The sequence below is a fragment of the Oncorhynchus nerka genome, linkage group LG3, assembly GCF_034236695.1.
Source record: "Oncorhynchus nerka isolate Pitt River linkage group LG3, Oner_Uvic_2.0, whole genome shotgun sequence".
In the NCBI taxonomy this organism is placed as follows: domain Eukaryota; kingdom Metazoa; phylum Chordata; class Actinopteri; order Salmoniformes; family Salmonidae; genus Oncorhynchus; species Oncorhynchus nerka.
The window spans coordinates 8,962,993-8,989,571 of NC_088398.1; the positions used below are offsets into that span (position 1 = coordinate 8,962,993).

The 26,579-nt window shown below is 46.8% G+C and overlaps 1 protein-coding gene across 4 annotated transcripts in view; it reads right to left on the bottom strand.

Annotated features, from left to right (window-relative positions):
• Window positions 1-26,579, bottom strand: part of LOC115120940 (cell adhesion molecule 4-like) — a 222,131-nt gene that overhangs the window by 56,573 nt on the left and 138,979 nt on the right. Inside the window, exon 1 of one of the 4 annotated variants that reach the window (XM_065008028.1) lies at window positions 9,757-11,099. The exons of the other annotated variants lie outside the window; for them this stretch is intronic. Within the exon in view, the coding sequence (XP_064864100.1) occupies window positions 9,757-9,838 (82 nt within the window). The 5' untranslated portion in view covers window positions 9,839-11,099. Of the gene's footprint in view, window positions 1-9,756; window positions 11,100-26,579 lie in introns of those variants that run through there. 4 annotated transcript variants of the gene reach the window in all.

Below are 26,579 nucleotides of genomic sequence, written 5' to 3' on the forward strand. Positions count from 1 at the left end.
TGCATGGTTGTGTTTGTGGTTGTGTTTGTAGTTGTGCATGGTTGTGTTTGAAGTTGTGTTTGTGGTTGTGCATGGTTGTGTTTGTAGTTGTGCATGGTTGTGTTTGTAAGTGTGCATGGCTGTGTTTGTAGTTGTCCATGGTTGTGTTTGTAGTTGTGCATGTTTGTGCTTGTAGTTGTGCATGTTTGTGTTTGTAGTTGTGCATGGTTGTGTTTGTAGTTGTCCATGGTTGTGTTTGTAGTTGTGCATGTTTGTGTTTGTAGTTGTGCATGGTTGTGTTTGTAGTTGTGCATGGTTGTGTTTGTGGTTGTGCATGTTTGTGTTTGTAGTTGTGCATGATTGTGTTTGTGGTTGTGTTTGTAGTTGTGCATGGTTGTGTTTGTGGTTGTGTTTGTAGTTGTGCATGGTTGTGGTTGTGGTTGTGTTTGTAGTTGTGCATGTTTGTGTTTGTAGTTGTGCATGGTTGTGTTTGTGGTTGTGTTCGTAGTTGTGCATGGTTGTGTTTGTGGTTGTGTTTGTAGTTGTGCATGGTTGTGTTTGTAGTTGTGCATGGTTGTGTTTGTAGTTGTGCATGTTTGTGTTTGTAGTTGTGCATGGTTGTGTTTGTAGTTGTGCATGGTTGTGTTTGTAGTTGTGCATGTTTGTGCTTGTGTTTGTGGTTGTGTTTGTAGTTGTGCATGTTTGTGTTTGTAGTTGTGCATGGTTGTGTTTGTAGTTGTGCATGGTTGTGTTTGTGTTTGTGGTTGTGTTTGTAGTTGTGCATGGTTGTGTTTGTAGTTGTCCATGGTTGTGTTTGTAGTTGTCCATTGTTGTGTTTGTAGTTGTGCATGGTTGTGTTTGTAGTTGTGCATGGTTGTGTTTGTAGTTGTGCATGGTTGTGTTTGTAGTTGTAGTTGTGCATGGTTGTGTTTGTGGTTGTGCATGGTTGTGTTTGTAGTTGTGCATGGTTGTGTTTGTAGTTGTGCACGGTTGTGTTTGTAGTTGTGCATGGTTGTGTTTGTAGTTGTCCGTTGTTGTGTTTGTAGTTGTCCATTGTTGTGTTTGTAGTTGTGCATGGTTGTGTTTGTAGTTGTGCATGGTTGTGTTTGTAGTTGTGCATGGTTGTGTTTGTAGTTGTGCATGTTTGTGTTTGTAGTTGTGCATGGTTGTGTTTGTAGTTGTGCATGGTTGTTTTTGTAGTTGTGCATGGTTGTGTTTGTAGTTGTGCATGGTTGTGTTTGTAGTTGTGCATGGTTGTGCTTGTGGTTGTGCATGGTTGTGCTTGTGGTTGTGCATGGTTGTGTTTGTAGTTGTGCATGGTTGTGTTTGTGGTTGTGTTTGTAGTTGTGCATGGTTGTGTTTGTGGTTGTGTTTGTGGTTGTGTTTGTAGTTGTGCATGGTTGTGTTTGTGGTTGTGTGTTTCACACTAACAGCCCAGAAGGAGAACTTAAAGAACAACATTGATATAGAAATGGGGTGATGGAGAAGAGGCACTACAGCAAGTCAATACAAAGACATGCCTACATTATAGAACCCTGTGGGAGTAACCATATAGAAAGTGTGTGTGTGTGTGTAAGCGAGAGGGAGGGGGAGTAACCATATAGAAAGTGTATGTGTGTGTAAGCGAGAGGGAGGGGGAGTAACCATATAGAAAGTGTGTGTGTGTGTAAGCGAGAGGGAGGGGGAGTAACCATATAGAAAGTGTGTGTGTGTGTAGGGAGTAACCATATAGAAAGTGTGTGGTGTGTGTGTGCGAAAGGGAGGGGAGTAACCATATAGAAAGTGTGTGTGTGTGTAAGTGAGAGGGAGGGGGAGTAACCATATAGAAAGTGTGTGTGTGTAAGCGAGAGGGAGGGGAGTAACCATATAGAAAGTGTGTCTGTGTGTGTGTAAGCGGGAGGGAGGGGAGTAACCATATAGAGAAAGTGTGTGTGTGTGTAAGCGAGAGGGAGGGGGAGTAACCATATAGAAAGTGTGTGTGTGTGTGTAAGCGAGAGGGAGGGGAGTAACCATATAGAAAGTGTGTGTGTGTGTGTAAGCGAGAGGGAGGGGGAGTAACCATATAGAAAGTGTGTGTGTGTGTAAGCGAGAGGGAGGGGAGTAACCATATAGAAAGTGTGTGTGTGTGTGTGTGTGTAAGCGAGAGGGAGGGGAGTAACCATATAGAAAGTGTGTGTGTGTGTGTGTGTGTGTGTGTGTGTGTGTAAGCGAGAGGGAGGGGGAGTAACCATATAGAAAGTGTGTGTGTGTGTGTAGCGAGAGGGAGGGGAGTAACCATATAGAAAGTGTGTGTGGGTGTAGCGAGAGGGAGGGGAGTAACCATATAGAAAGTGTGTGTGTGTGTGTAAGCGAGAGGGAGGGGGAGTAACCATATAGAAAGTGTGTGTGTGTGTAAGCGAGAGGGAGGGGAGTAACCATATAGAAAGTGTGTGTGTGTGTAAGCGAGAGGGAGGGGGAGTAACCATATAGAAAGTGTGTGTGTGTGTAAGCGAGAGGGAGGGGAGTAACCATATAGAAAGTGTGTGTGTGTGTAAACGAGAGGGAGGGGGAGTAACCATATAGAAAGTGTGTGTGTGTGTGTGTAAGCGAGAGGGAGGGGGAGTAACCATATAGAAAGTGTGTGTGTGTGTAAACGAGAGGGAGGGGAGTAACCATATAGAAAGTGTGTGTGTGTGTAAGCGAGAGGGAGGGGGAGTAACCATATAGAAAGTGTGTGTGTGTGTAAGCGAGAGGGAGGGGGAGTAACCATATAGAAAGTGTGTGTGTGTGTGTGTAAGCGAAAGGGAGGGGGAGTAACCATATAGAAAGTGTGTGTGTGTGTAAGCGAGAGGGAGGGGAGTAACCATATAGAAAGTGTGTGTGTGTGTAAACGAGAGGGAGGGGGAGTAACCATATAGAAAGTGTGTGTGTGTGTAAGCGAGAGGGAGGGGAGTAACCATATAGAAAGTGTGTGTGTGTGTAAGCGAGAGGGAGGGGGAGTAACCATATAGAAAGTGTGTGTGTGTGTGTGTGTAACCATATAGAAAGGGAGGGAGGGGAATAACCATATAGAAAGTGTGTGTGTGTGTAAGCGAGAGGGAGGGGGAGTAACCATATAGAAAGTGTGTGTGTGTGTAAGCGAGAGGGAGGGGGAGTAACCATATAGAAAGTGTGTGTGTGTGTAAGCGAGAGGGAGGGGGAGTAACCATATAGAAAGCCAGACTCATGATTAGATCTTCAATCTTATCCTTTATCTAACTCCACATTTAATTCCATCCATTGAATCCCTTTATGCAACACAATGCATGTTCATCAGATGAGGAGGTTTAATAAAACATTGATAATGTGGGGATTGAACTGAATGAACTCTGGAGAGAGAGAGAGAGATAGAGGGAAAGGGAGAGAGGGAAAGGGAGAGAGACAGAGAGAGAGAGACAGAGAGAGAGAGACAGAGAGGGAAAGGGAGAGAGACAGAGAGAGAGACAGAGAGGGAAAGGGAGAGAGACAGAGAGGGAAAGGGAGAGAGACAGAGAGAGATAGAGGGAAAGGGAGAGAGACAGAGAGAGAGAGACAGAGAGAGAGAGACAGAGAGAGAGACAGAGAGGGAAAGGGAGAGAGACAGAGAGAGAGACAGAGAGGGAAAGGGAGAGAGACAGAGAGGGAAAGGGAGAGAGACAGAGAGAGATAGAGGGAAAGGGAGAGAGACAGAGAGAGAGAGAAAGCGACAGAGAGGGAAAGGGAGACAGATAGAGACAGAGAGAGTGTGTAAGAGAGAGACAGACAGAGATATAGACAGAGAGACAGACAGAGAGTGTTGAGAGAGAGAGAGAGAGAGAGACAGACAGAGAGACAGAGAGAAAGACATAAAGAGGACATCCCAAAAACTCCTGGACAATTATCACGAATTGGAGTCATTATTATTCGCCATTCTCTACATCAATATTGTGATTCATATCACGGCCATCAGCGTTCACCACCGACATCCCAATTATTTAGGCTACTTAATGACTGGTATTACTCATCACCCTGGCAACCGGCAACTTGGCCACCATTGTTTTAATGGCACTAATTGTACTAGCAGCACCATACATCAAGCAGAAGCCCAGCCTGGGAAGTCATTGTGAGTTATTCATATCAAAACCCATAGAACAGCACATACAAATCCAGGCAGAAAGGAGTGGTGGGATGTTTGAGGCCGAGGCTAGAAAATAGGACTAATTAGAGTCCATTACTTCCACTTCCTCCGCCAGCTGTCACCTCTTCAATGGAGATGAGGCCTAGCTACCCGCCGATGCTGCTGATGTAGAGACAGACAGACCAGGCAGGCAGGCCTGCGCTGTGCATGACACATCCACCACCACGCACCTGGCTGCCAAGCCAACGGGACCAGGCGAGGGTGGCGGGAGACAGACCAGTCAAACCAGGAAATGAATGGAGGAGCAGAGAGGGGGTCCGGTATAATAACACCACAGCTGGGAGAGAGATATGGGATGACGCAGGTCCCCTCAGCATGGCCCCATGGGGGCCCTGCCACTTTAACTGCAGTTTTTATAGTCCCTCCACTGTAGACCAGGGGCTTGTGAATACCAATATGCAGGGCTAGACTTCTATACAGTAGTATGACTACAGAAGAGAAAAGACCCACCGTGGCAGAAGTATTAATCCTGACCCCATTAAAATCAGAGTCGTCATAATAAAATACTCCACATGCATGGAATTAGATTGAGAGAGAATGTAAGGCGATCGATACCGAAGCGGTGTACTGACACTATGAAAAACAGATAAATAAAACAAGATACTATTGTCAGTTCCCCTTTTGGCCAAGTGGGGGCAGTGTTTCATTGCAGTGAAAGGTCCTGATCAGAGCTCCCCTCCAATCTCTCCAAGGCCCTGAAAACGTGCATTTATTTACGCCAGCTACTCAGCACTCAGACAGCCAATCATTTCAAAATGCATAAACAAACAAATAAATAAATAATACATATAGGTATAAATAAACAAGGCCGTATCCGGGGCGTCCTAAATGGTTCCCAAGGTGAAGCTGAGTTATAAGGAGGGTTAGAGGAGGGGGGAGTTGGGAGCACAGCCAGGTGTATGAAGACAGAGGGGTCTCAGTAAATCCTAGAATGGCTCAGCATGTAGCTTACTGTAGGATTAGTGGACTGAGTTATCGCCATGGAGACTTCAAGACACACAGACACGCGCGCACACACACACACACACACACACACACACACACACACACACACACACACACACACACACACACACACACACACACACACACACACACACACACACACACACACACACACACACACACCCTGCAGGTCAATAACAAGACAGGAGAGACAGGCTAGCAGGCAGCCAGAGGGACTTCACATGAGGTTGAGTCTCGATAGGCTATAGAACAAGTCAAGAAAACAGCTGTCTTTCCCAATGAAAGTGAATGTTTTTTATTTAACAACATGGACCAAGGGAAGAGTTTCATTGGAGAATAGAGGAGTGGAAAGGAGATGGGACGAGTCACTTAGAAACATGTGTGTTGATTGAGGTTCTATGGAGATAGGCCTAAACACACACACACACACACACACACACACACACACACACACACACACACACACACACACACACACACACACACACACAGTAGCAGCCAACTCTTCTTTCACTCTCCCACCACTGACTGGAACATATTCATTCCACACTACACTATCCCTATGTTGTGTCTGTGTGTATGGTTAGCTGCATACGCAAATTCATTTTTCTGTGTTTAAGCTTGTCAGAGAGTGTTTGCTTCAGGTAAACCAGTGAGTTTTGCAGGGTGTGCTGCCTCTACATCAGTGAAAAAGCTGACAGAATACAATTATTTTCCCTCCTCTCCTCGCTCTTCTCTCTCTGGTCTAAAATTATCACTCATCTCTCCCAGGATTCTAACACTGCCAACCAAATCCACAAAAAAGCCTCAACGATAAATAATACATAATCCTTTACAATCTACTCTCTCTCTCTCTCTCTCTCGCTCTTTCGCTCTTTCTCTCTCTCTCTCTCTCTCTCTCTCTCGCTCTTTCTCTCTCTCTCTCTCTCTCTCTGTCTCTCTCTCTCTCTCGCTCTTTCTCTCTCTCTCTCTCTCTCTCTCTGTCTCTCTCTCTCTCTGTCTCTCTCTCAATTCAATTCAATTCAATTCAAGGGCTTTATTGGCATGGGAAACATGTGTTAACATTGCCAAAGCAAGTGAGGTAGACAACATACAAAGATACAAACATACAAAACATACAATTTTTTTTAATCTCTCTCTCTCTCTCTCTCTCCCTCCTCCAAGTCCCTAATCAAAAGTGGTATAAACAATATTTCATTTTTTTGGAGCTCATAATTCCCCCCCTGCTGTATTCTATTCTCCTTTAATCTCATTACCTCCCTCTTCCTTTTCACCTACTCCCTCTTTCCCTCACCTTCTCCCTGTACTACTCCCCCATGCCCCTTCTATACCTTCATCTCTCATTACCTCCCTCTTCCTTTTCACCTACTCCCTCTTTCCCTCACCTTCTCCCTGTACTACTCCCCCATGCCCCTTCTATACCTTCATCTCTCATTCCTCCTCTCTTCCTTTTCACCTACTCCCTCTTTCCCTCACCTTCTCCCTGTACTACTCCCCCATGCCCCTTCTATACCTTCATCTCTCATTCCTCCTCTCTTCCTTTTCAGCTACTCCCTCTTTCCCTCACCTTCTCCCTGTACTACTCCCCCATGCCCCTTCTATACCTTCATCTCTCATTCCTCCTCTCTTCTTCTCTGTGCATATTCACTCTCTTTTACTTGCGTCCCTCTATCCATGTCTCTCTTCTTTCATCTAGCGATACTTTCCTTCCATTCTGCAAGACTCCCGCTCTCTGTCTGCCTCTCTCTCTCTGACTCAGTGGGTATCTCCACACTCTCCATCACTAAATGTGATTTGTTCTGCAGCTCAAGTCTGCAGTATAATCATCCTGTTTTGTTCAGGACCGGGAGAAAAGGAGAGAGAGGGAGAGGGATTGGGAGAGAGCACATGAGGACAAACATGAAATTGGAAGAAAGATGGAATAAATGTCAGATTTTCCTCTCTCATCGCAGGCCTTTTTCTCTCTCTCTCTCTACGCCCCTCTGAGTTAATAGCAGAATAACCATACAATTATCTGTACTCCCTTCTGTATATTTCTCTCTCTCTTTCTCACACATTTACTCTTCCTCATTACACCCCTCTCTTCTCACTGATCCTCTCTTCTCTACCTCATCTCACATCCCTGTTCATCCTTCCCATCCTTCTCACTGCTCCTCTCTTCTCTACCTCATCTCACATCCCTGTTCATCCTTCCCATCCTTCTCACAGCTCCTTCTCTTCATCTCACATCCCTCATCTTCCATCCCCTGTTCATCCTTCCCATCCTTCTCATCCTCCCTCCTTCTTCTCTACCTCATCTCACATCCCTGTTCATCCTTCCCATCCTTCTCACAGCTCCTCTCTTCTCTACCTCATCTCACATCCCTGTTCATCCTTCCCATCCTTCTCACTGCTCCTCTCTTCTCTACCTCATCTCACATCCCTGTTCATCCTTCCCATCCTTCTCACTGCTCCTCTCTTCTCTACCTCATCTCACATCCCTGTTCATCCTTCCCATCCTTCTCACAGCTCCTCTCTTCTCTACCTCATCTCACATCCCTGTTCATCCTTCCCATCCTTCTCACTGCTCCTCTCTTCTCTACCTCATCTCACATCCCTGTTCATCCTTCCCATCCTTCTCACAGCTATGTTTTGACCTTCATGTTCTTTATGACCTTCAACATATTTCCATGACCCCATTCACTCTCTCCCTACCACTCTGCTCATCTCATCTCGCTATCCCTCTCTAAATAGCTCACACTTTCTCGCTCTCTCTATCCACTCACCTCACTCTCCTCTCACTATATTACCCCCATGTCCGTCTCTTCCAATCCCTTCTCTCTTTACCGCTCTCTGTTTTCCACCAGTGTGTATGCTGTCCTTTTAAACCATGGTTAGCCATGGTGTTTATGACGAGCCGTCACAGTCCAACACTGCTCTGGCAACGACTGCCATGCACAACAAGGGCAGCTTAAGGAAAATGTACAGACCCATTACACGTTGATACCACGCTGGAGATTCACAGCGGCCAAGAGGAGAGAGTCTTAACACCCCCCCCCCCCCACATCAATCCCTCTACCTGGCCAGTCTCCCTCCTCCTGCTCACTGCTCACCCAAAACTGCTTCATTGGCAGGAATTATATAACCCAGCCTCCTTGCCAAGGCTAAAAACTCATTCTCTCTCTCTTTCCATCCCTCTTCCTCATTCTCTCACTCTTCTACTGTCACCCATTCCCTCCCTCCCACCATCCCATGCCACCAAATGTCCCTGTGTAGATCCAATATGAAAATTCTGCAATCCAGATTTTGATTGGCTTGGAGGAAGTGGACGTGTTGCAGCCATGGTTATTTACAGAACAGCTCTGCATATTAATACGCTGCTTGAGCCCAAATAGAATGATGACAGGATATATTCATGGTATCAGTGGTGCTACCAGTGATCCTAATCATAGATCAAAGACAGGGGAAACACTAGCTCTCCTGCCCACAGTGGTTCCTGGTCTCTCTCCTGCCCACAGTGGTTCCTGGTCTCTCTCCTGCCCACAGTGGTTCCTGGTCTCTCTCCTGCCCTCAGTGGTTCCTGGTCTCTCTCCTGCCCACAGTGGTTCCTGGTCTCTCTCCTGCCCACAGTGGTTCCTGGTCTCTCTCCTGCCCACAGTGGTTCCTGGTCTCTCTCCTGCCCATAGTGGTTCCTGGTCTCTCTCCTGCCCACAGTGGTTCCTGGTCTCTCTCCTGCCCACAGTGGCTCCTGGTCTCTCTCCTGCCCACAGTGGTTCCTGCCCTCCCTCCCGCCTCATCCCTTGCCTCTTTTAACTGTACTCCTCCATCCTGGTTTGTGTTTCCCCATTTCTCCAGTCCTACAGCCTGGGTGTAATCCTCCATCCTGGTTTGTGTTTCCCCATTTCTCCAGTCCTACAGCCTGGGTGTAATCCTCCATCCTGGTTTGTGTTTCTCCATTTCTCCAGTCCTACAGCCTGGGTGTAATCCTCCATCCTGGTTTGTGTTTCTCCATTTCTCCAGTCCTACAGCCTGGGTGTAATCCTCCATCCTGGTTTGTGTTTCTCCATTTCTCCAGTCCTACAGCCTGGGTGTAATCCTCCATCCTGGTTTGTGTTTCTCCATTTCTCCAGTCCTACAGCCTGGGTGTACTCCTCCATCCTGGTTTGTGTTTCCCCATTTCTCCAGTCCTACAGCCTGGGTGTAATCCTCCAACCTGGTTTGTGTTTCCCCATTTCTCCAGTCCTACAGCCTGGGTGTAATCCCATCCTCTCTATAGCACTCTGCTCATACATAATGCTAATTGTAAATTCACACCTACATCAGAGATTTGAGAGTTCATTCACACTCTGCTTTTCTCTCAGTCCACTCTATCTTTCTGTCCCTAAGTGTCTTGTCTTCAATTTCCCTCACTCTATAGCTTTTCTCCACTTTCATGACATTTATTAAATCTCCCGATCTTCCCATTATCACGTGTTGGCCACAACTATCCCACTGAGAGGTGAAAGAAAGATAGATCATCTAGCTTGATGTAGTGAGGGGAGTCAGTGTGTGTACAGATATAGGGATCTTACATTTGAGCCAGTTTGCTACAGCAGGAACATCTTACAGCAACAGGAAATGTGAAATGTGCATTGCACATGCAAGTGTGTGTGACTTACGCGCAAGGCAGAGCAGGAGCAGGGCACGCAGGGAGAGGGAGAAGGGGGTGGGGAGGAGGAGAGATCTCGGGCCAGGCCTCATTGTGTATTGAGCCTCAGTAGCTGTCTGATCAATGCTTCCTCTGTGACACAGGAACACTGCCGTCGTAACACCAGCAGAGCACAGCAGAGCAGAGCACAGCAGAGCACAACTAGGGCTGCAGTGACACACAACAAAGCCGGGGTTTTACCAGTACATAACACGCACGATTCTTCAGAGCTGCAGTCTTTTGATAAAACACCACCGATCTAACATCACCACAGCGTCGATCTAGAATGTCTGACAACGTTGCTACTAACTATCAGCACACAATTAGCCAAATGACTGTCTGCCAACCGAGCTGCTCTGCTGTGTAGGACTACATAACTAAACATCAAATCAATGGAGCAAAGCAATGATACAAACCAACAGGCTAGAACCACTCAAATGGCAAAGCACAGACCAGAATCCCAACACCAAACAAACCAATATCTTTACTCTACATCAGCCAGACAGACACATCGGAGTAAACCATCTGAAACAAGTCATTATACTGTTTCTGTACCCATATCTCTCAACTCGGGGCTTCATCCCCACACATGATACTTTTGACAACACAAACACGTCATCAGCTAAATTGTCTCCCACGGTTCACTATCACACATCACCGTCTCCAACTGTGATGGTAACTGCTTTACAAATGACTACAGTCTCCCTGTGTGATATAAACACCCTACAGGATCACACGTATAGCATTACTCTATAGGCTACATCTCTCTCTCTCTATCCATCCCACTGTAGAGATGTAACGTGTATGTATGTCAACCCTCTGTATGTTTATACAGGATCAAACGTATAGCATTACTCTATAGGCTACATCTCTCTCTCTCTCTATCCGTCCCACTGTAGAGATGTAACGTGTATGTATGTCCTCCCTCTGTATGTTTATACAGGATCACAATGTCTCTCTCTGCTGCACACGGCTGCTTCCAGTCACTATGTTCAGTCCCTGTGTTGAGTCTCGTGTTCACTGCCCGCTCCGTCAGTGAGCTCAGTTCAGCTGCTGCGGTCCGTGTGGAGTTGGTTGTTGGTTCTGATTGGCGGCTCCTAATGCAGCAGCGGCGAGGGCCCGGCCCGGAGAGCGTATAACTTACTGAGGGTGACCGGACTGCAGCACACACCTCGCTGAACACTGTCTGATTGAGGAGAACAGTGGTGTCATCCCCAGATTGCTACAAAGTCCTCTGCCTTCTGTCTGCAATTAGCCAGTCAATACTACCACTACCCACAGTGTGCCCTGGCACTGTCAATGCTACCACTACCCACAGTGTGCCCTGGCACTGTCAATACTACCACTACCCACAGTGTGCCCTGGCACTGTCAATGCTACCACTACCCACAGTGTGCCCTGGCACTGTCAATGCTACCACTACCCACCGTGTGCCCTGGCACTGTCAATGCTACCACTACCCACAGTGTGCCCTGGCACTGTCAATGCTACCACTACCCACAGTGTGCCCTGGCACTGTCAATACTACCACTACCCACCGTGTGCCCTGGCACTGTCAATACTACCACTACCCACAGTGTGCCCTGGCACTGTCAATACTACCACTACCCACCGTGTGCCCTGGCACTGTCAATACTACCACTACCCACAGTGTGCCCTGGCACTGTCAATACTACCACTACCCACCGTGGGCCCTGGCACTGTCAATACTACCACTACCCACAGTGTGCCCTGGCACTGTCAATATTACCACTACCCACCGTGGGCCCTGGCACTGTCAATACTACCACTACCCACAGTGTGCCCTGGCACTGTCAATACTACCACTACCCACCGTGGGCCCTGGCACTGTCAATACTACCACTACCCACAGTGTGCCCTGGCACTGTCAATACTACCACTACCCACAGTGTGCCCTGGCACTGTCAATACTACCACTACCCACAGTGTGCCCTGGCACTGTCAATACTACCACTACCCACCGTGTGCCCTGGCACTGTCAATACTACCACTACCCACCGTGTGCCCTGGCACTGTCAATGCTACCACTACCCACCGTGGGCCCTGGCACTGTCAATACTACCACTACCCACCGTGTGCCCTGGCACTGTCAATACTACCACTACCTACCGTGGGCCCTAGCACTGTCAATGCTACCACTACCCACAGTGTGCCCTGGCACTGTCAATACTACCACTACCCACAGTGTGCCCTGGCACTGTCAATGCTACCACTACCCACAGTGTGCCCTGGCACTGTCAATACTACCACTACCCACAGTGTGCCCTGGCACTGTCAATGCTACCACTACCCACAGTGTGCCCTGGCACTGTCAATACTACCACTACCCACCGTGTGCCCTGGCACTGTCAATACTACCACTACCCACCGTGTGCCCTGGCACTGTCAATACTACCACTACCCACAGTGTGCCCTGGCACTGTCAATACTACCACTACCCACAGTGTGCCCTGGCACTGTCAATACTACCACTACCCACAGTGTGTCACTGTCACCACCACCCACAGTGTGCCCTGGCACTGTCAATACTACCACTACCCACCGTGTGCCCTGGCACTGTCAATACTACCACTACCCACAGTGTGCCCTGGCACTGTCAATACTACCACTACCCACCGTGGGCCCTGGCACTGTCAATACTACCACTACCCACCGTGTGCCCTGGCACTGTCAATACTACCACTACCTACCGTGGGCCCTGGCACTGTCAATACTACCACTACCCACAGTGTGCCCTGGCACTGTCAATACTACCACTACCCACCGTGTGCCCTGGCACTGAAGTAGCATGGAACCTCCAAGTCCCTAACAGCAACCACACCAGAACCTGACACCAAGGAAATTGCTCTGTGCTCTCTGTCGTTGTAGCTCGGAAAGGATATTGTCCCTCTGATCCAAACAAAGTCTATTGTGTTTTCTCTTCTCATCTCATCCCCCTCTCTCGTTGTGGTTGTTGTGTTATCTTGTCATCCCCTCTCTCTCTCTATCCTCAGTCAGGTCAATATTGTGGGACAGTGCTTTAGTTTCTGGTTGTTTCCTCTTCCTCCTCCTCTTCCCCTCTGTCGTTCAGTATATGTTCAGTATATCCCAGAGTAGTGTGAGCTGTCTATCTGTCCGTCTGTGTCTGGTTTATATAACCCCTGTTCTCCTCCCACAGCCTGCCTGCATCCACTCTCTATCAGTGTGTGTAAGTGTGTGTGTGTTAGTCCGCGGATGCATATTTAGCATTTTAGTTATTTTGTGAAGGTTTGGGGTGTGGATGCGACAATGACTGTCTTTCAGGTCAGAGAACAGTGGCTGTGTGTGTTTACCGCCCAGCAGTCCATTCAGACAGGGTATATAGTTGGATCTGTTTAGGATGTTAGTGGCAAGGCCTTCTTCCCCTACAATCCCTCAGTTGAAACCCAGAGACAGAGAGACAGAGAGGCAGGGAGACAGGGAGGCAGAGAGACAGGGAGGCAGAGAGACAGAGAGGCAGAGAGACAGGGAGGCAGAGAGACAGAGAGACAGGGAGACAGGGAGGCAGGGAGACAGGGAGACAGAGAGACACAAACCTCATAGAGGTCCTCTATGTCCAATGGCCTGTTTTATAGTCGCTGTACTAAGACAGTCCATAATGGCTGCATGTGTGTGTGTCTGTATGCGTGTTCTTAGAACAGTGTGTGTGTGTGTGTCTATATGCGTGTTCTTAGAACAGTGTGTGTGTGTTTGTATGCGTGTTCTTAGAACAGTGTGTGTGTGTGTCTGTATGCGTGTTCTTAGAACAGTGTGTGTGTGTGTCTGTATGCGTGTTATTAGAACAGTGTGTGTGTGTGTGTGTGTGTCTGTATGCGTGTTATTACAACAGTGTGTGTGTGTTTGCTAGCATGTTCGTGTTTTCATGCATTTGTGAGCATGTGACCGTGGCTCCTGTTGAAGTCAGTAAGTGCTTGATGAGACTGTAAATACACTGTTTCTCCCAGTCTTTAACACAGTAATGAGACATACATGTATGCACCTCTAAGATGCACACAGTAGGCTAGTCATTTTCTACTCCATCTGTCATAACACAAATGTATATTTTGCTCTGCCCGGCATTCAGGGGTTAACCTTTCCTGCAGTGGGCTAAGTCAGGGTCAGAGTGTTTCTTGGTAGTCTTAAACAAATCTACTTTCAAACCAAAATATACACCTCACACACATGGTTATGGGCTTAAAAGAAGAAGACATCTGTACCATGTCAGATATAGAGTTGAAATGTATTACATTTTGAGTTTGCATCCCAATATTACACTTTATATACATCACAGAAGACTGAAATATTACAAAACCGTTTGACATAGAAACACCAGATTGTTCAGTGTCAAAAAACAACGTTTTTTCATTATGAAATGTTGACAACTATGAATAACATTCCACCCATGAGGCCACTAGGTCATTTGACTGCAGGGAAGTGAGACATGCCTTGCTTAAGGGCACACCAGCATATGGTACCTTGGATTGCAAGGTGACATTTTCCTTGGCTACATCTCCACCTCTCTAACCACTAGGATACTACTGACCACCCCTAGGCCAGGTCGAGCATGCAGTTACTCACCATAACCAAGTCCAAAACACCCCACTGCAAAACCACTGGGGAGGAAAACATTCCACAGTGTTATGCTGTGTTGTACGAACTAAATGTGAGTCGGCTACTGCCCCCACCAGTACCTCACTGCTCCAGTCCCTGAACAGTTCAGATGAATCTCCCTCTGTCACAAACCATATTCATATTCCACACAACACTAATGTATTCAATTAGACATGCTCTCGCGTTATGATACAGTCATCTCTGTGTGTGTGTGTGTGTGTGTGCGTGCATCTACCAGCGTGTTTTGTCGCAGTGTGCGGAAAGCCAATGCTGTCCCCATCCCTCTGCCTCAGTTCCTCATCCAAATCAAATGTGTTATGGGCTTCATTGGCAACACAATGGAATAACTGTTGCCAAAGCACTTAAGGGGCTTAAGTCAGCGGTGTGATGAAAATATTAAGCACTCCAACATCCTTCCACGGTTCCCCGGCTGCTTAAGCATGGCGGTGAGGTCACCTCCAGCATTTAATACCGTAGATATTAAAAGAGTAAGTGCTCTTACAACCATGGATACACTACCTGTACTGAGGCAGGCAGCGCCCATGGCGGAGTGAGCAGCATGGGGGGTTGTGGGATATCTCTGAATAAGCAGTTGGGTCTGGGTCTGGATGAGTGTCTGATGCACCAGATCCTATCAGTTTATCTGAGATAACATTTCTCTTCTGTGTGTGTGTGTGTGTCTGCGATACAGTAACTCTGTAGGAGGAAGGAGGTGTAGTGTGGGGGCTGTGCTTTGGCAAAGTGGGTGGGGTTATATCCTGCCTGTTTGGCCCTGTCCGGGGGTATCATCGGATGGGGCCACAGTGTCTCCTGACCCCTCCTGTCTCAACCTCCAGTATTTATGCTGCAGTAGTTTATGTGTCGGGGGGTTAGGGTCAGTTTGTTATATCTGGAGTACATCTCCTGTCTTATCCGGTGTCCTGTGTGAATTTTAAGTATGCTCTCTCTAGTTCTCTCTTTCTCTCTTTCTTTCTCTCGGAGGACCTGAGCCCTAGGACCATACCTCAGGACTACCTGGCATGAAGACTCCTTGCTGTCCCCAGTCCACCTGGCCGTGCTGCTGCTCCAGTTACAACTGTTCTGCCTGCGGCTATGGAATCCTGACCTGTTCACCGGACGTGCTACCTGTCCCAGACCTGCTGTTTTCAACTCTCTAGAGACAGCAAGAGTGGTAGAGATACTCTTAATGATCGGCTATGAAAAACCAACTGACATTTACTCCTGAGGTGCTGACTTGCTGTACCCTCGACAACTACTGTGATTATTATTATTTGACCATGCCGGTCATTTATGAACATCTTGGCCATGTTCTGTTATAATCTCCACCCGGCACAGCCAGAAGAGGGCTGGCCACCCCACATAGCCTGGTTCCTCTCTAGGTTTCTTCCTAGGTTCTGGCCTTTCTAGAGAGTTTTTCCTAGCCACCGTGCTTCTACACCTGCATTGCTTGCTGTTTGAGGTTTTAGGCTGGGTTTCTGTACAGCACTTTGAGATATCAGCTGATGTAAGAAGGGCTATAAAAATACATTTGATTTGATTTGTGTAGGGGTTTGATGCTTGGTGCTTGGAGATGGAGCAAGAAGGAGAGAGAGAGAACTGTCTCTTTGTATGTGTGTGAGAACTGTCTCTTTGTATGTGTGTGAGAACTGTCTCTTTGTATGTGTGTGAGAACTGTCTCTTTGTATGTGTGTGAGAACTGTCTCTTTGTATGTGTGTGAGAACTGTCTCTTTGTACGTGTGTGAGAACTGTCTCTTTGTATGTGTGTGAGAACTGTCTCTTTGTACGTGTGTGAGAACTGTCTCTTTGTATGTGTGTGAGAACTGTCTCTTTGTATGTGTGTGAGAACTGTCTCTTTGTATGTGTGTGAGAGTGAGAACTGTCTCTTTGTATGTGTGTGAGAGTGAGAACTGTCTGTATGTGTGTGAGAGTGAGAACTGTCTCTTTGTATGTGTGTGAGAACTGTCTCTTTGTATGTGTGTGAGAACTGTCTCTTTGTATGTGTGTGAGAGTGAGAACTGTCTCTTTGTATGTGCGTGAGAGTGAGAACTGTCTCTTTGTATGTGTGTGAGAGTGAGAACTGTCTGTATGTGTGTGAGAGTGAGAACTGTCTCTTTGTATGTGTGTGAGAGTGAGAACTGTCTCTTTGTATGTGTGTGAGAGTGAGGGGGAACTGTCTCTTTGTATGTGTGTGAGAGTGAGAACTGTCTCTTTGTATGTGTGTGAGAGTGAGAACTGTCTCTTGTATGTGTGTGAGAGTGAGAACTGTCTCTTTGTATGTGTGAGAGTGAGAACTGTCTCTTGTATGAGAGAGAGAGAGAGAGAAAGCTGTCTCTTTGTGTGTTTGCGAGAGAGAGCGAGAGCAAGTGTATGTGTGTGTATGATGTGCGTGTGTGAGCATGCACATACATGAGTGTGTGTCTATGCCTAAGCACATACATCACATGACAGTCCCCACCTCTCTCTGTTGTTTGTCTCTCTCTCTCTACAGCCACAGCTCTAGCTAATGTTAACTCTGCTCCTGCAGCCATGATGTAATCCAACACATTCTCTGTCAACTGCCCTCATTAGAAAAGTCAGCAACACAGTGTATGGATACTACTAAACCCTGCATTTAACAGCCACTACTCAGCCTGTACACCACAACACATCGATCCCAGTCTACATGGCAATTGAAGAAGATCTGCTGCAGTCAAAGCAGCAGGTTTAATCCAGAGCTCCAACAACTCCTCTAGTGTGAGGTGTTATCTGTCCACACAGAGAAACCTGTGGTGAGGATGCCTGGTTATCCCTGTTCTACCTACCATCCTGAGGTGAGCTAAGCTTCTCCACCGTCTGAGCTGGGCAGACAGGCCAGTGTGTCTATAGGGGGTGTGCTGTGTGTGTCAGGGCCAATGCTTATGTTGCCGACTGAGGAGTGCCTTTGTGTTGCTGTGTGCTACATGGTGTGTGACGTAGCTGCTAGGAGTGGAGGGTGGGTTCATTGTGGTGTGTGACGTAGCTGGTAGGGGTCGAGGGTGGGTTCATTGTGGTGATAGATGTAGCTGGTAGGGGTCGAGGGTGGGTTCATTGTGGTGTGTGACGTAGCTGGTAGGGGTCGAGGGTGGGTTCATTGTGGTGTGTGATGTAGCTGGTAGGGGGTCGAGCGTGGGTTCATTGTGGTGTGTGATGTAGCTGGTAGGGGGTCGACGGTGGGTTCATTGTGGTGTGTGACGTAGCTGGTAGGAGTCGAGGGTGGGTTCATTGTGTTGTGTGATGTAGCTGGTAGGAGTCGAGGGTGGGTTCATTGTGGTGTGTGACGTAGCTAGTAGGAGTCGAGGGTGGGTTCATTGTGGTGTGTGACGTAGCTGGTAGGAGTCGAGGGTGGGTTCATTTTGGTGTGTGATGTAGCTGGTAGGGGTCGAGGGTGGGTTCATTGTGGTGTGTGATGTAGCTGGTAGGGGTCGAGGCTGGGTTCATTGTGGTGTGTGATGTAGCTGGTAGGGGGTCGAGGGTGGGTTCATTGTGGTGTGTGATGTAGCTGGTAGGGGGTCGAGGTTGGATTCATTGTGGTGTGTTAACCAGGAGGTAGATGATTAGTCGTTTATTTTCACTGGGTCTTGGCATGCCACCTCTGCAGGGTACACTTGCCAACACCTTGCCCCCATTCTGCCAAATCGGAGCAAATTTAACAATGTGATAATTTCTCTGTGGATGATATCATCTTTCCTTTCTCCGACTGCCTCAATGGAGTTCTCTCTCACCCCCTCTCCCAAATTCAAGCTTATAAACAATAACAAATAATATAAAATGGTAGTAAATAAAATTAAATACAATAATCTCTCTCTCTCTCTCAAAATCAGCCTCATCAGTTTCCTGGCCCTGTTCCTGAAATCGCAAAGGGGAATATTAACGAACCTCCTCAGCCAATTAACACCTAGCTCACATAACAACCTTTATACCGCCACACAAACACTTGCTGTGCCGAGGAGTAAAGGAACAGAGAGAGAGAGAGGGACAATTATAGAGTGTGGAGAGAGAGAGAAGGAAAGAGAGGAGAGAGAGAGAAGGAAAGAGAGGAGACATTAACACAGTCAGGCAGAGAGGAATGAGAAACAGAGGGAGGGAGTGTGAGAGGAGAGAGAGGTGTATTCAGTGTGAAGAGAGAGAAAGAGAGAGACTATGTGAGGTAGAGATTGAAGTAGTGGATTGAAGCATAAACAGACATACACTGTGGACACCCACACTGTGGACACACACACACACAGCCAAAGACACAAACACACACTGTGGACACACACATTGGCAGGACAGTGTCTATGATAATGGCAAGGGAGAGAGGAGTGTGTATGATAATGACAGAGGAGAGAGAGGTGTGTCTATGATAATAGCAAGGGAGAGAGGAGCGTGTAGGATAATGACAGAGGAGAGAGAGGAGCGTGTATGATAATGACAGAGGAGAGAGAGGAGTGTGTATGATAATGAGAGAGGAGAGAGAGGAGTACCTATAATAATGACAGAGGAGAGAGAGGAGTGCCTATGATAATGACAGAGGAGAGATGAGTGTCTATGATAATGACAGAGGAGAGAGAGGAGTGTGTACGATAATGACAGAGGAGAGAGAGGAGGGTCTATGATAATGACAGAGGAGAGAGAGGAGTGTCTATGATAATGACAGAGGAGAGAGGGGAGTGTCTATGATAATGACTGAGGAGAGAGGGGAGTGTCTATGATAATGACTGAGGAGAGAGAGGAGTGTCTATGATAATGACTAAGGAGAGAGAGGAGTGTGTACGATAATGACAGAGGAGAGAGAGGAGGGTCTATGATAATGACAGAGGAGAGAGAGGAGTGTCTATGATAATGACAGAGGAGAGAGGGGAGTGTCTATGATAATGACTGAGGAGAGAGGGGAGTGTCTATGATAATGACTGAGGAGAGAGAGGAGTGTCTATGATAATGACTAAGGAGAGAGAGGAGTGTATATGATAATGACAGAGGAGAGAGAGGAGTGTGTATGATAATGACAGAGGAGAGAGAGGAGTGTGTATGATAATGACAGAGGAGAGAGAGGAGTGTCTATGATAATGACTGAGGAGAGGGAGGCGTGTCTATGATAATGACTGAGGAGAGAGAGGTGTGTCTATGATAATAGCAAGGGAGAGAGGAGCGTGTAGGATAATGACAGAGGAGAGAGAGGAGCGTGTATGATAATGACAGAGGAGAGAGGGGAGTGTCTATGATAATGACTGAGGAGAGAGGGGAGTGTCTATGATAATGACTGAGGAGAGAGAGGAGTGTCTATGATAATGACTAAGGAGAGAGAGGAGTGTATATGATAATGACAGAGGAGAGAGAGGAGTGTGTATGATAATGACAGAGGAGAGAGAGGAGTGTGTATGATAATGACAGAGGAGAGAGAGGAGTGGCTATGATAATGACAGAGGAGAGAGAGGAGCGTGTATGATAATGACAGAGGAGAGATATGAGTGTGTATGATAATGACGGAGGAGAGGGAGGAGTGTCTATGATAATGACAGAGGAGAGAGAGGAGTGTCTATGATAATGACTGAGGAGAGGGAGGCGTGTCTATGATAATGACTGAGGAGAGAGAGGTGTGTGTATGATAATGACTGAGGAGAGAGATGTGTGTCTATGATAATAGCAAGGGAGAGAGGAGCGTGTAGAATAATGACAGAGGAGAGAGAGGAGCGTGTATGATAATGACAGAGGAGAGAGAGGAGTGTGTATGATAATGAGAGAGGAGAGAGAGGAGTACCTATAATAATGACAGAGGAGAGAGAGGAGTGCCTATGATAATGACAGAGGAGAGATGAGTGTCTATGATAATGACAGAGGAGAGAGAGGAGTGTGTACGATAATGACAGAGGAGAGAGAGGAGTGTGTACGATAATGACAGAGGAGAGAGAGGAGGGTCTATGATAATGACAGAGGAGAGAGAGGAGTGTCTATGATCATGACAGAGGAGAGAGGGGAGTGTCTATGATAATGACTGAGGAGAGAGGGGAGTGTCTATGATAATGACTGAGGAGAGAGAGGAGTGTCTATGATAATGACTAGGGAGAGAGAGGAGTGTATATGATAATGACAGAGGAGAGAGAGGAGTGTGTATGATAATGACAGAGGAGAGAGGAGTGTGTATGATAATGACAGAGGAGAGAGAGGAGTGTCTATGATAATGACTAAGGAGAGAGAGGAGTGTCTATGATAATGACTGAGGAGAGAGAGGTGTGTGTGTATGATAATGACCGAGGAGAGAGAGGAGTGTCTATGATAATGACCGAGGAGAGAGAGGAGTGTCTATGATAATGACAGAGGAGAGAGAGGAGCGTGTATGATAATGACAGAGGAGAGATAGGAGCGTGTATGATAATGACGGAGGAGAGGGAGGAGTGTCTATGATAATGACAGAGGAGAGAGAGGAGTGTCTATGATAATGACTGAGGAGAGGGAGGCGTGTCTATGATAATGACTGAGGAGAGAGAGAGGTGTGTGTATGATAATGACTGAGGAGAGGGAGGAGTGTCTATGATAATGACAGAGGAGAGAGAGGAGTGTCTATGATAATGACAGAGGAGAGAGAGGAGTGTCTATGATAATGACAGAGGAGAGAGAGGAGTGTGTATGATAATGACAGAGGAGAGAGAGGAGTGTCTATGATAATGACTGAGGAGAGAGGAGTGTCTATGATAATGACTGAGGAGAGAGAGGTGTGTGTATGATAATGACTGAGGAGAGAGAGGTGTGTGTATGATAATGACTGAGGAGAGAGAGGAGTGTCTATGATAATGACTGAGGAGAGAGAGGAGTGAGAATGATGACAGAAGCAGTAATGTGAAACAGAAGAGAAGGAGGCAGAGCGACGAAAGAGAGAGAAAAGTAGGGAATATGTTAAACAGCATGGAGCTAGAGGGAAAGCTTCCGAAGGAGTAGTGAAGCCTGTTTAGTAGAGGAAAGGGGTGAGCCGGCCTGTTTAGTAGAGGAAAGGGTGAGCAGACTGAAAAGGCAGAGGGCTGAAATGAGGAAACTGTGATTGAGATGAAATCATTAGAAAGGCCTAATTGTGGAGTTCATAGAAATATGCAAATACACTTAATTGTTCTTTGATTTGCTCAGCCGCTTCTTCTGTCAATCTCACATGACCCCTTCTTCTGTCAATCTCACATGACCCCTTCTTCTGTCAATCTCACATTAGCCCTTCTTCTGTCAATCTCACATTACCCCTCCCACTGTCAATCTCACATTACCCCTTCTTCTGTCAATCTCACATGACCCCTTCTTCTGTCAATCTCACATGACCCCTTCTTCTGTCAATCTCACATTAGCCCTTCTTCTGTCAATCTCACATTACCCCTCCCACTGTCAATCTCACATTACCCCTTCTTCTGTCAATCTCACATTACCCCTTCTTCTGTCAATCTCACATTACCCCTCCCACTGTCAATCTCACATTACCCCTTCTGTCAATATCACATTACCCATTCTTCTGTCAATCTCACATTACCCCTTCTTCTGTCAATCTCACATTACCCCTCCCACTGTCAATCTCACATTACCCCTTCCACTGTCAATCTCACATTACCCCTTCTTCTGTCAATCTCACATTACCCTTTCCACTCTCATTTCACTCTCCCTCATTGTCTCTCTCTCCATCTCTCCTCCTCCCCCTTCCTCTTTCATTCTTATTACTCACGATCTCTCTCTCTCTCTCTCTCTATCCCACTCTCTCTCTCTCTCTCTCTATCCCTCTCTCTCTCTCTCTCTCTATCCCACTCTCTCTATCCCACTCTCTCTCCATCCCACTCTCTCTCTCTATCCCACTCTCTCTCTCTATCCCACTCTCTCTCCATCCCACTCTCTCTCTCTCTATCCCACTCTCTCTCTCTCTCTCTATCCCACTCTCTCTCTCTCTCTCTATCCCACTCTCTCTCTCTATCCCACTCTCTCTCTCCATCCCACTCTCTCTCTCTCTATCCCACTCTCTCTCTCTATCCCACTCTCTCTCTCCATCCCACTCTCTCTCCCACTCTCTCTCTCCATCCCACTCTCTCTATCCCACTCTCTCTCTCTCCCACTCTCTCTATCCCACTCTCTCTCTCTATCCCACTCTCTCTCTCCATCCCACTCTCTCTCTCTATCCCACTCTCTCTCTCTATCCCACTCTCTCTATCCCTCTCTCTCTCTCTCCCACTCTCTCTCTCTATCCCACTCTCTCTATCCCACTCTCTCTATCTCTCTCTCTCTCTCTCTCTCTCTCTCTCTCTCCTTATTAAAGCAGTGTTCATTTTAACAGACTGAAGTTAATATACAGTCGTGGCCAAAAGTTTTGAGAATGACACAAATATTAATTTTCACAAAGTTTGCTGCTTCAGTGTCTTTAGATATTTTGATCAGATGTTACTATGAAATACTGAAGTATAATTACAAGCATTTCATAAGTGCAGGCTTTTAATGACAATTACATGAAGTTGATGCAAAGAGTCAATATTTGCAGTGTTGACCCTTCTTTTTCAAGACCTCTGCAATCCGCCTTGGAATGCTGTCAATTAACTTCTGGGCCACATCCTGACTGATGGCAGCCCATTCTTGCATAATCAATGCTTGGAGTTTGTCAGAATTGGTGGGCTGTTGTTTGTCCACACGCCTCTTGAGGATTGACCACAAGTTCTCAATGGGATTAAGGTCTGGGGAGTTTCCTGGCCATGGACCCAAAATATTGATGTTTTGTTCCCCGAGCCACTTAGTTATCACATTTACCTTATGGCAAGGTGCTCCATCATGCTGAGAAAGGCATTGTTCGTCACCAAACGGTTCCTGGATGGTTTGGAGAAGTTGCTCTCGGAGGATGTGTTGGTACCATTCTTTATTCATGGCTGTGTTTTTAGGCAAAATTGTGAGTGAGCCCACTCCCTTGGCTGAGAAGCAACCCCACACATGAATGGTCTCAGGATGCTTTACTGTTGGCATGACACAGGACTGATGGTAGCACTCACCTTGTCTTCTCCAGACAAGCTTTTTTTCCTGATGCCCCAAACAATAAGAAAGGGTATTCATCAGAGAAAATGACTTTACCCCAGTCCTCAGCAGTCCAATCCCTGTACCTTTTGCAGAATACCAGTCTGTGCCTGATGTTTTTCCTGGAGAGAAGTGGCTTCTTTGCTGCCCTTCTTGACACCAGGCCATCCTCCAAAAGTCTTCGCCTCACTGTGCATTCAGAACCACTCACACCTGCCTGCTGCCATTCCTGAGCAAGCTCTGTACTGGTGGTGCCCGATCCCGCAGCTGAAACAACTTTAGGAGACTGGTCTTGCTGGTCTTTCTTGGGCGCCCTGAAGCCTTCTTCACAACAATTGAACCGCTCTCCTTGAAGTTCTTGATGATCCGATAAATGGTTGATTTAGGTGCAATCTTACTGGCAGCAATATCCTTGCCTGTGAAGCCTTTTTTGTGCAAAGCAATGATGACTGCACATGTTTCCTTGCAGGTAACCATGATTGACAGAGGAAGAACAGTGATTCCAAGTACCACCATCCTTTTGAAGCTTCCAGTCTGTTATTCGAACTCAATCAGCATGACAGAGTGATCTCCAGCCTTGTCCTCGTTAACATTCACACCTGTGTTAACGAGAGAATCAATGACATGATGTCAGCTGGTCCTTTTGTGGCAGGGCTGAAATGCAGTGGAAATGTTTTTTTGTGATTCAGTTCATTTGCATGGCAGAGGGACTTTGTAATTAATTGCAATTTATCTGATCATTCTTCATAACGTTCTGGAGTATATGCAAATTGCCATCATACAAACTGAGGCAGCAGACTTTGTGAAAATTAATATTTGTGTCATTCTCAAAACTTTTGGCCATGACTGTACTGTAAGTATGTCAGCTCAATTACTCACAATCTTTACATCCTAGTGGCACTGAGTAAGTCACTGCGCGTGAGTGAGTGCATGTGTGAGTGAGTGCGTGCGTTCGTGAGTGTGTGAGTGAGTTTGTGCGTGAGTGCGTGCAGGGATTATGGATTATAAGATTCACCATAGAGAAAGACAGCTGTCCTTCCTAATGACAATCTGTCACCGCTCTCTTTGTCACGTCTCTCGCCCCTTCTCATCCCTCGCTTTGTCTTTTCATGGCCATCCAACACTGTGTCCACTCCCCTCCTCTTAACGCTCCATACAGAGTTATCATTCCAGGGGAATAGGCCCTTCTCCCACACAACCACATATTTCACTACGAAAGAACACAAGGTATCTACAGCTGCCTGCAACAATCTGATCGATCTCTTGCTCTCTTCTTTCTCCCTCTCCATCTGCCTTAGGCTGTTTTATCCATCTGCCTTAGGCTGTTTTATCCATCTGCCTTAGGCTGTTTTATCCATCTGCCTTAGGCCGTTTTATCTATCTCCCTTAGGCTGTTTTATCCATCTGCCTTAGGCTGTTTTATCTATCTGCCTTAGGCTGTTTTATCCATCGGCCTTAGGCTGTTTTATCCATCTGTCTTGGGCTGTTTTATCCATCTGCCTTTGGCTGAGAAAAACACTGCTATATTTACCTACTTGGTGGCAGGTAAACTAGCGGTTAAGAGCGTTGGGCCAGTAACTGAAAGGTTGCTTGTTCGAATCCTTGAGCTGGCTAGGTAAAACATATTCCGATGTGCCCTTGAGCAAGGCACTTACCCCTAGCTGCTCCAGGGTCTCCGTCAATAATGGCTGATGTCTGGCCCGTGACCCCACTCTCTGAGGGCGTCTCAGGGGATATGCAAAAAAAACTATTCACATGCATATAATACACACTTGTACATGTGTGAAATATGACAAATGTAAGTACCTACGTAAGTAATAAGCTTCTCATCAATGCCCTCACACGCTGAGAAAAACACAGTGAACGCACAGTACACACAAACCCTGTCATTCTGACTCATTGTTGTGGTGTTGAGGACGTGGTGGGATGGCTCCTATCATTTCCCTTTAGTCTAAAGTATAGTATATTCCTCTGAGGGGAGGTAATGATAGCGATTACACACCTCTACCTGTGTTAGCCAATCACACACACCACACTTCTCAGCTGGGAACCTCCCATCACTCACACCCCCAGGCATTGTCATACACACTTAGCTACAAATATAAACCCCACACATCCATCGCCTAGCAACCTATCAGCAGACACTATCACCTCTACCTCACGTCCTGAATGGAAGCCAATCAGGTGAGCTACTCCCCTGGGGGATACCACTGTGATCAAAAGGTAGGGGTGGGGAACCAGGAGCTTGGGCTCTGTCTGTCTGTCTCTAGTATGTTGGCTGTGTCCTGTCGTGATTGCGGTGAGTGTTGGGCCAGAGTTCAGGGAGAGGGCAGGAGGGAGTAGCATAGCAGGTGCTGGGAGGACACTGATAACACACACACACACAAAGAGAGACACTTGAGGCATACACTGAGCTTGAGGCATAAACACATAACCAACTACACCCAGACCACACTCTCTACACAGGCACTAATACAATAGTATAGTAATGGTGTGCTGAGTCAGGTGTCCACTATCTGTCTCTGTATCACTTTATCTGTTTATAAATGGTCTCTATCTCACTTGCTCTCTGTCACACACACACACACACACACACACACACACACACACACACACACACACACACACACACACACACACACACACACACACACACACACACACACACACACACACACACATATCAGGAGAGATGATGATGGGAGGGAGAGAGAGAAAGTTAGTTATTGTCTATTCACAATCCACAGAGACAAAGGGACAGCCAGAGAACATACGTGTGTGTGTGTCGTGTGTTTGTTTGTGTGTGTGCTTCCATACGTGTAAGTGGTGTGTGTCCGTGAGAGCGATTGTGTGTGTAGGTGGGCGGTGTGTGTTGCTGAGAGGGAGCTTTCTGAAAACACATCATAAAGGCCAACATTTTCTGCAATTTATTTATTTGTTTTTTAAATTCTATGTGTTTGTTTGTGTGTGTGCTTCCATATGTGTAAGTGGTGTGTGTCCGTGAGAGCGATTGTGTGTGTAGGTGGGCGGTGTGTGTTGCTGAGAGGGAGCTTTCTGAACACACATCATAAAGGCCAACATTTTCTGCAATTTATTTGTTTTTTTAATTCTATGGCCACTGATGTCATTGTGGAATGGGAGTATTGTTCAAA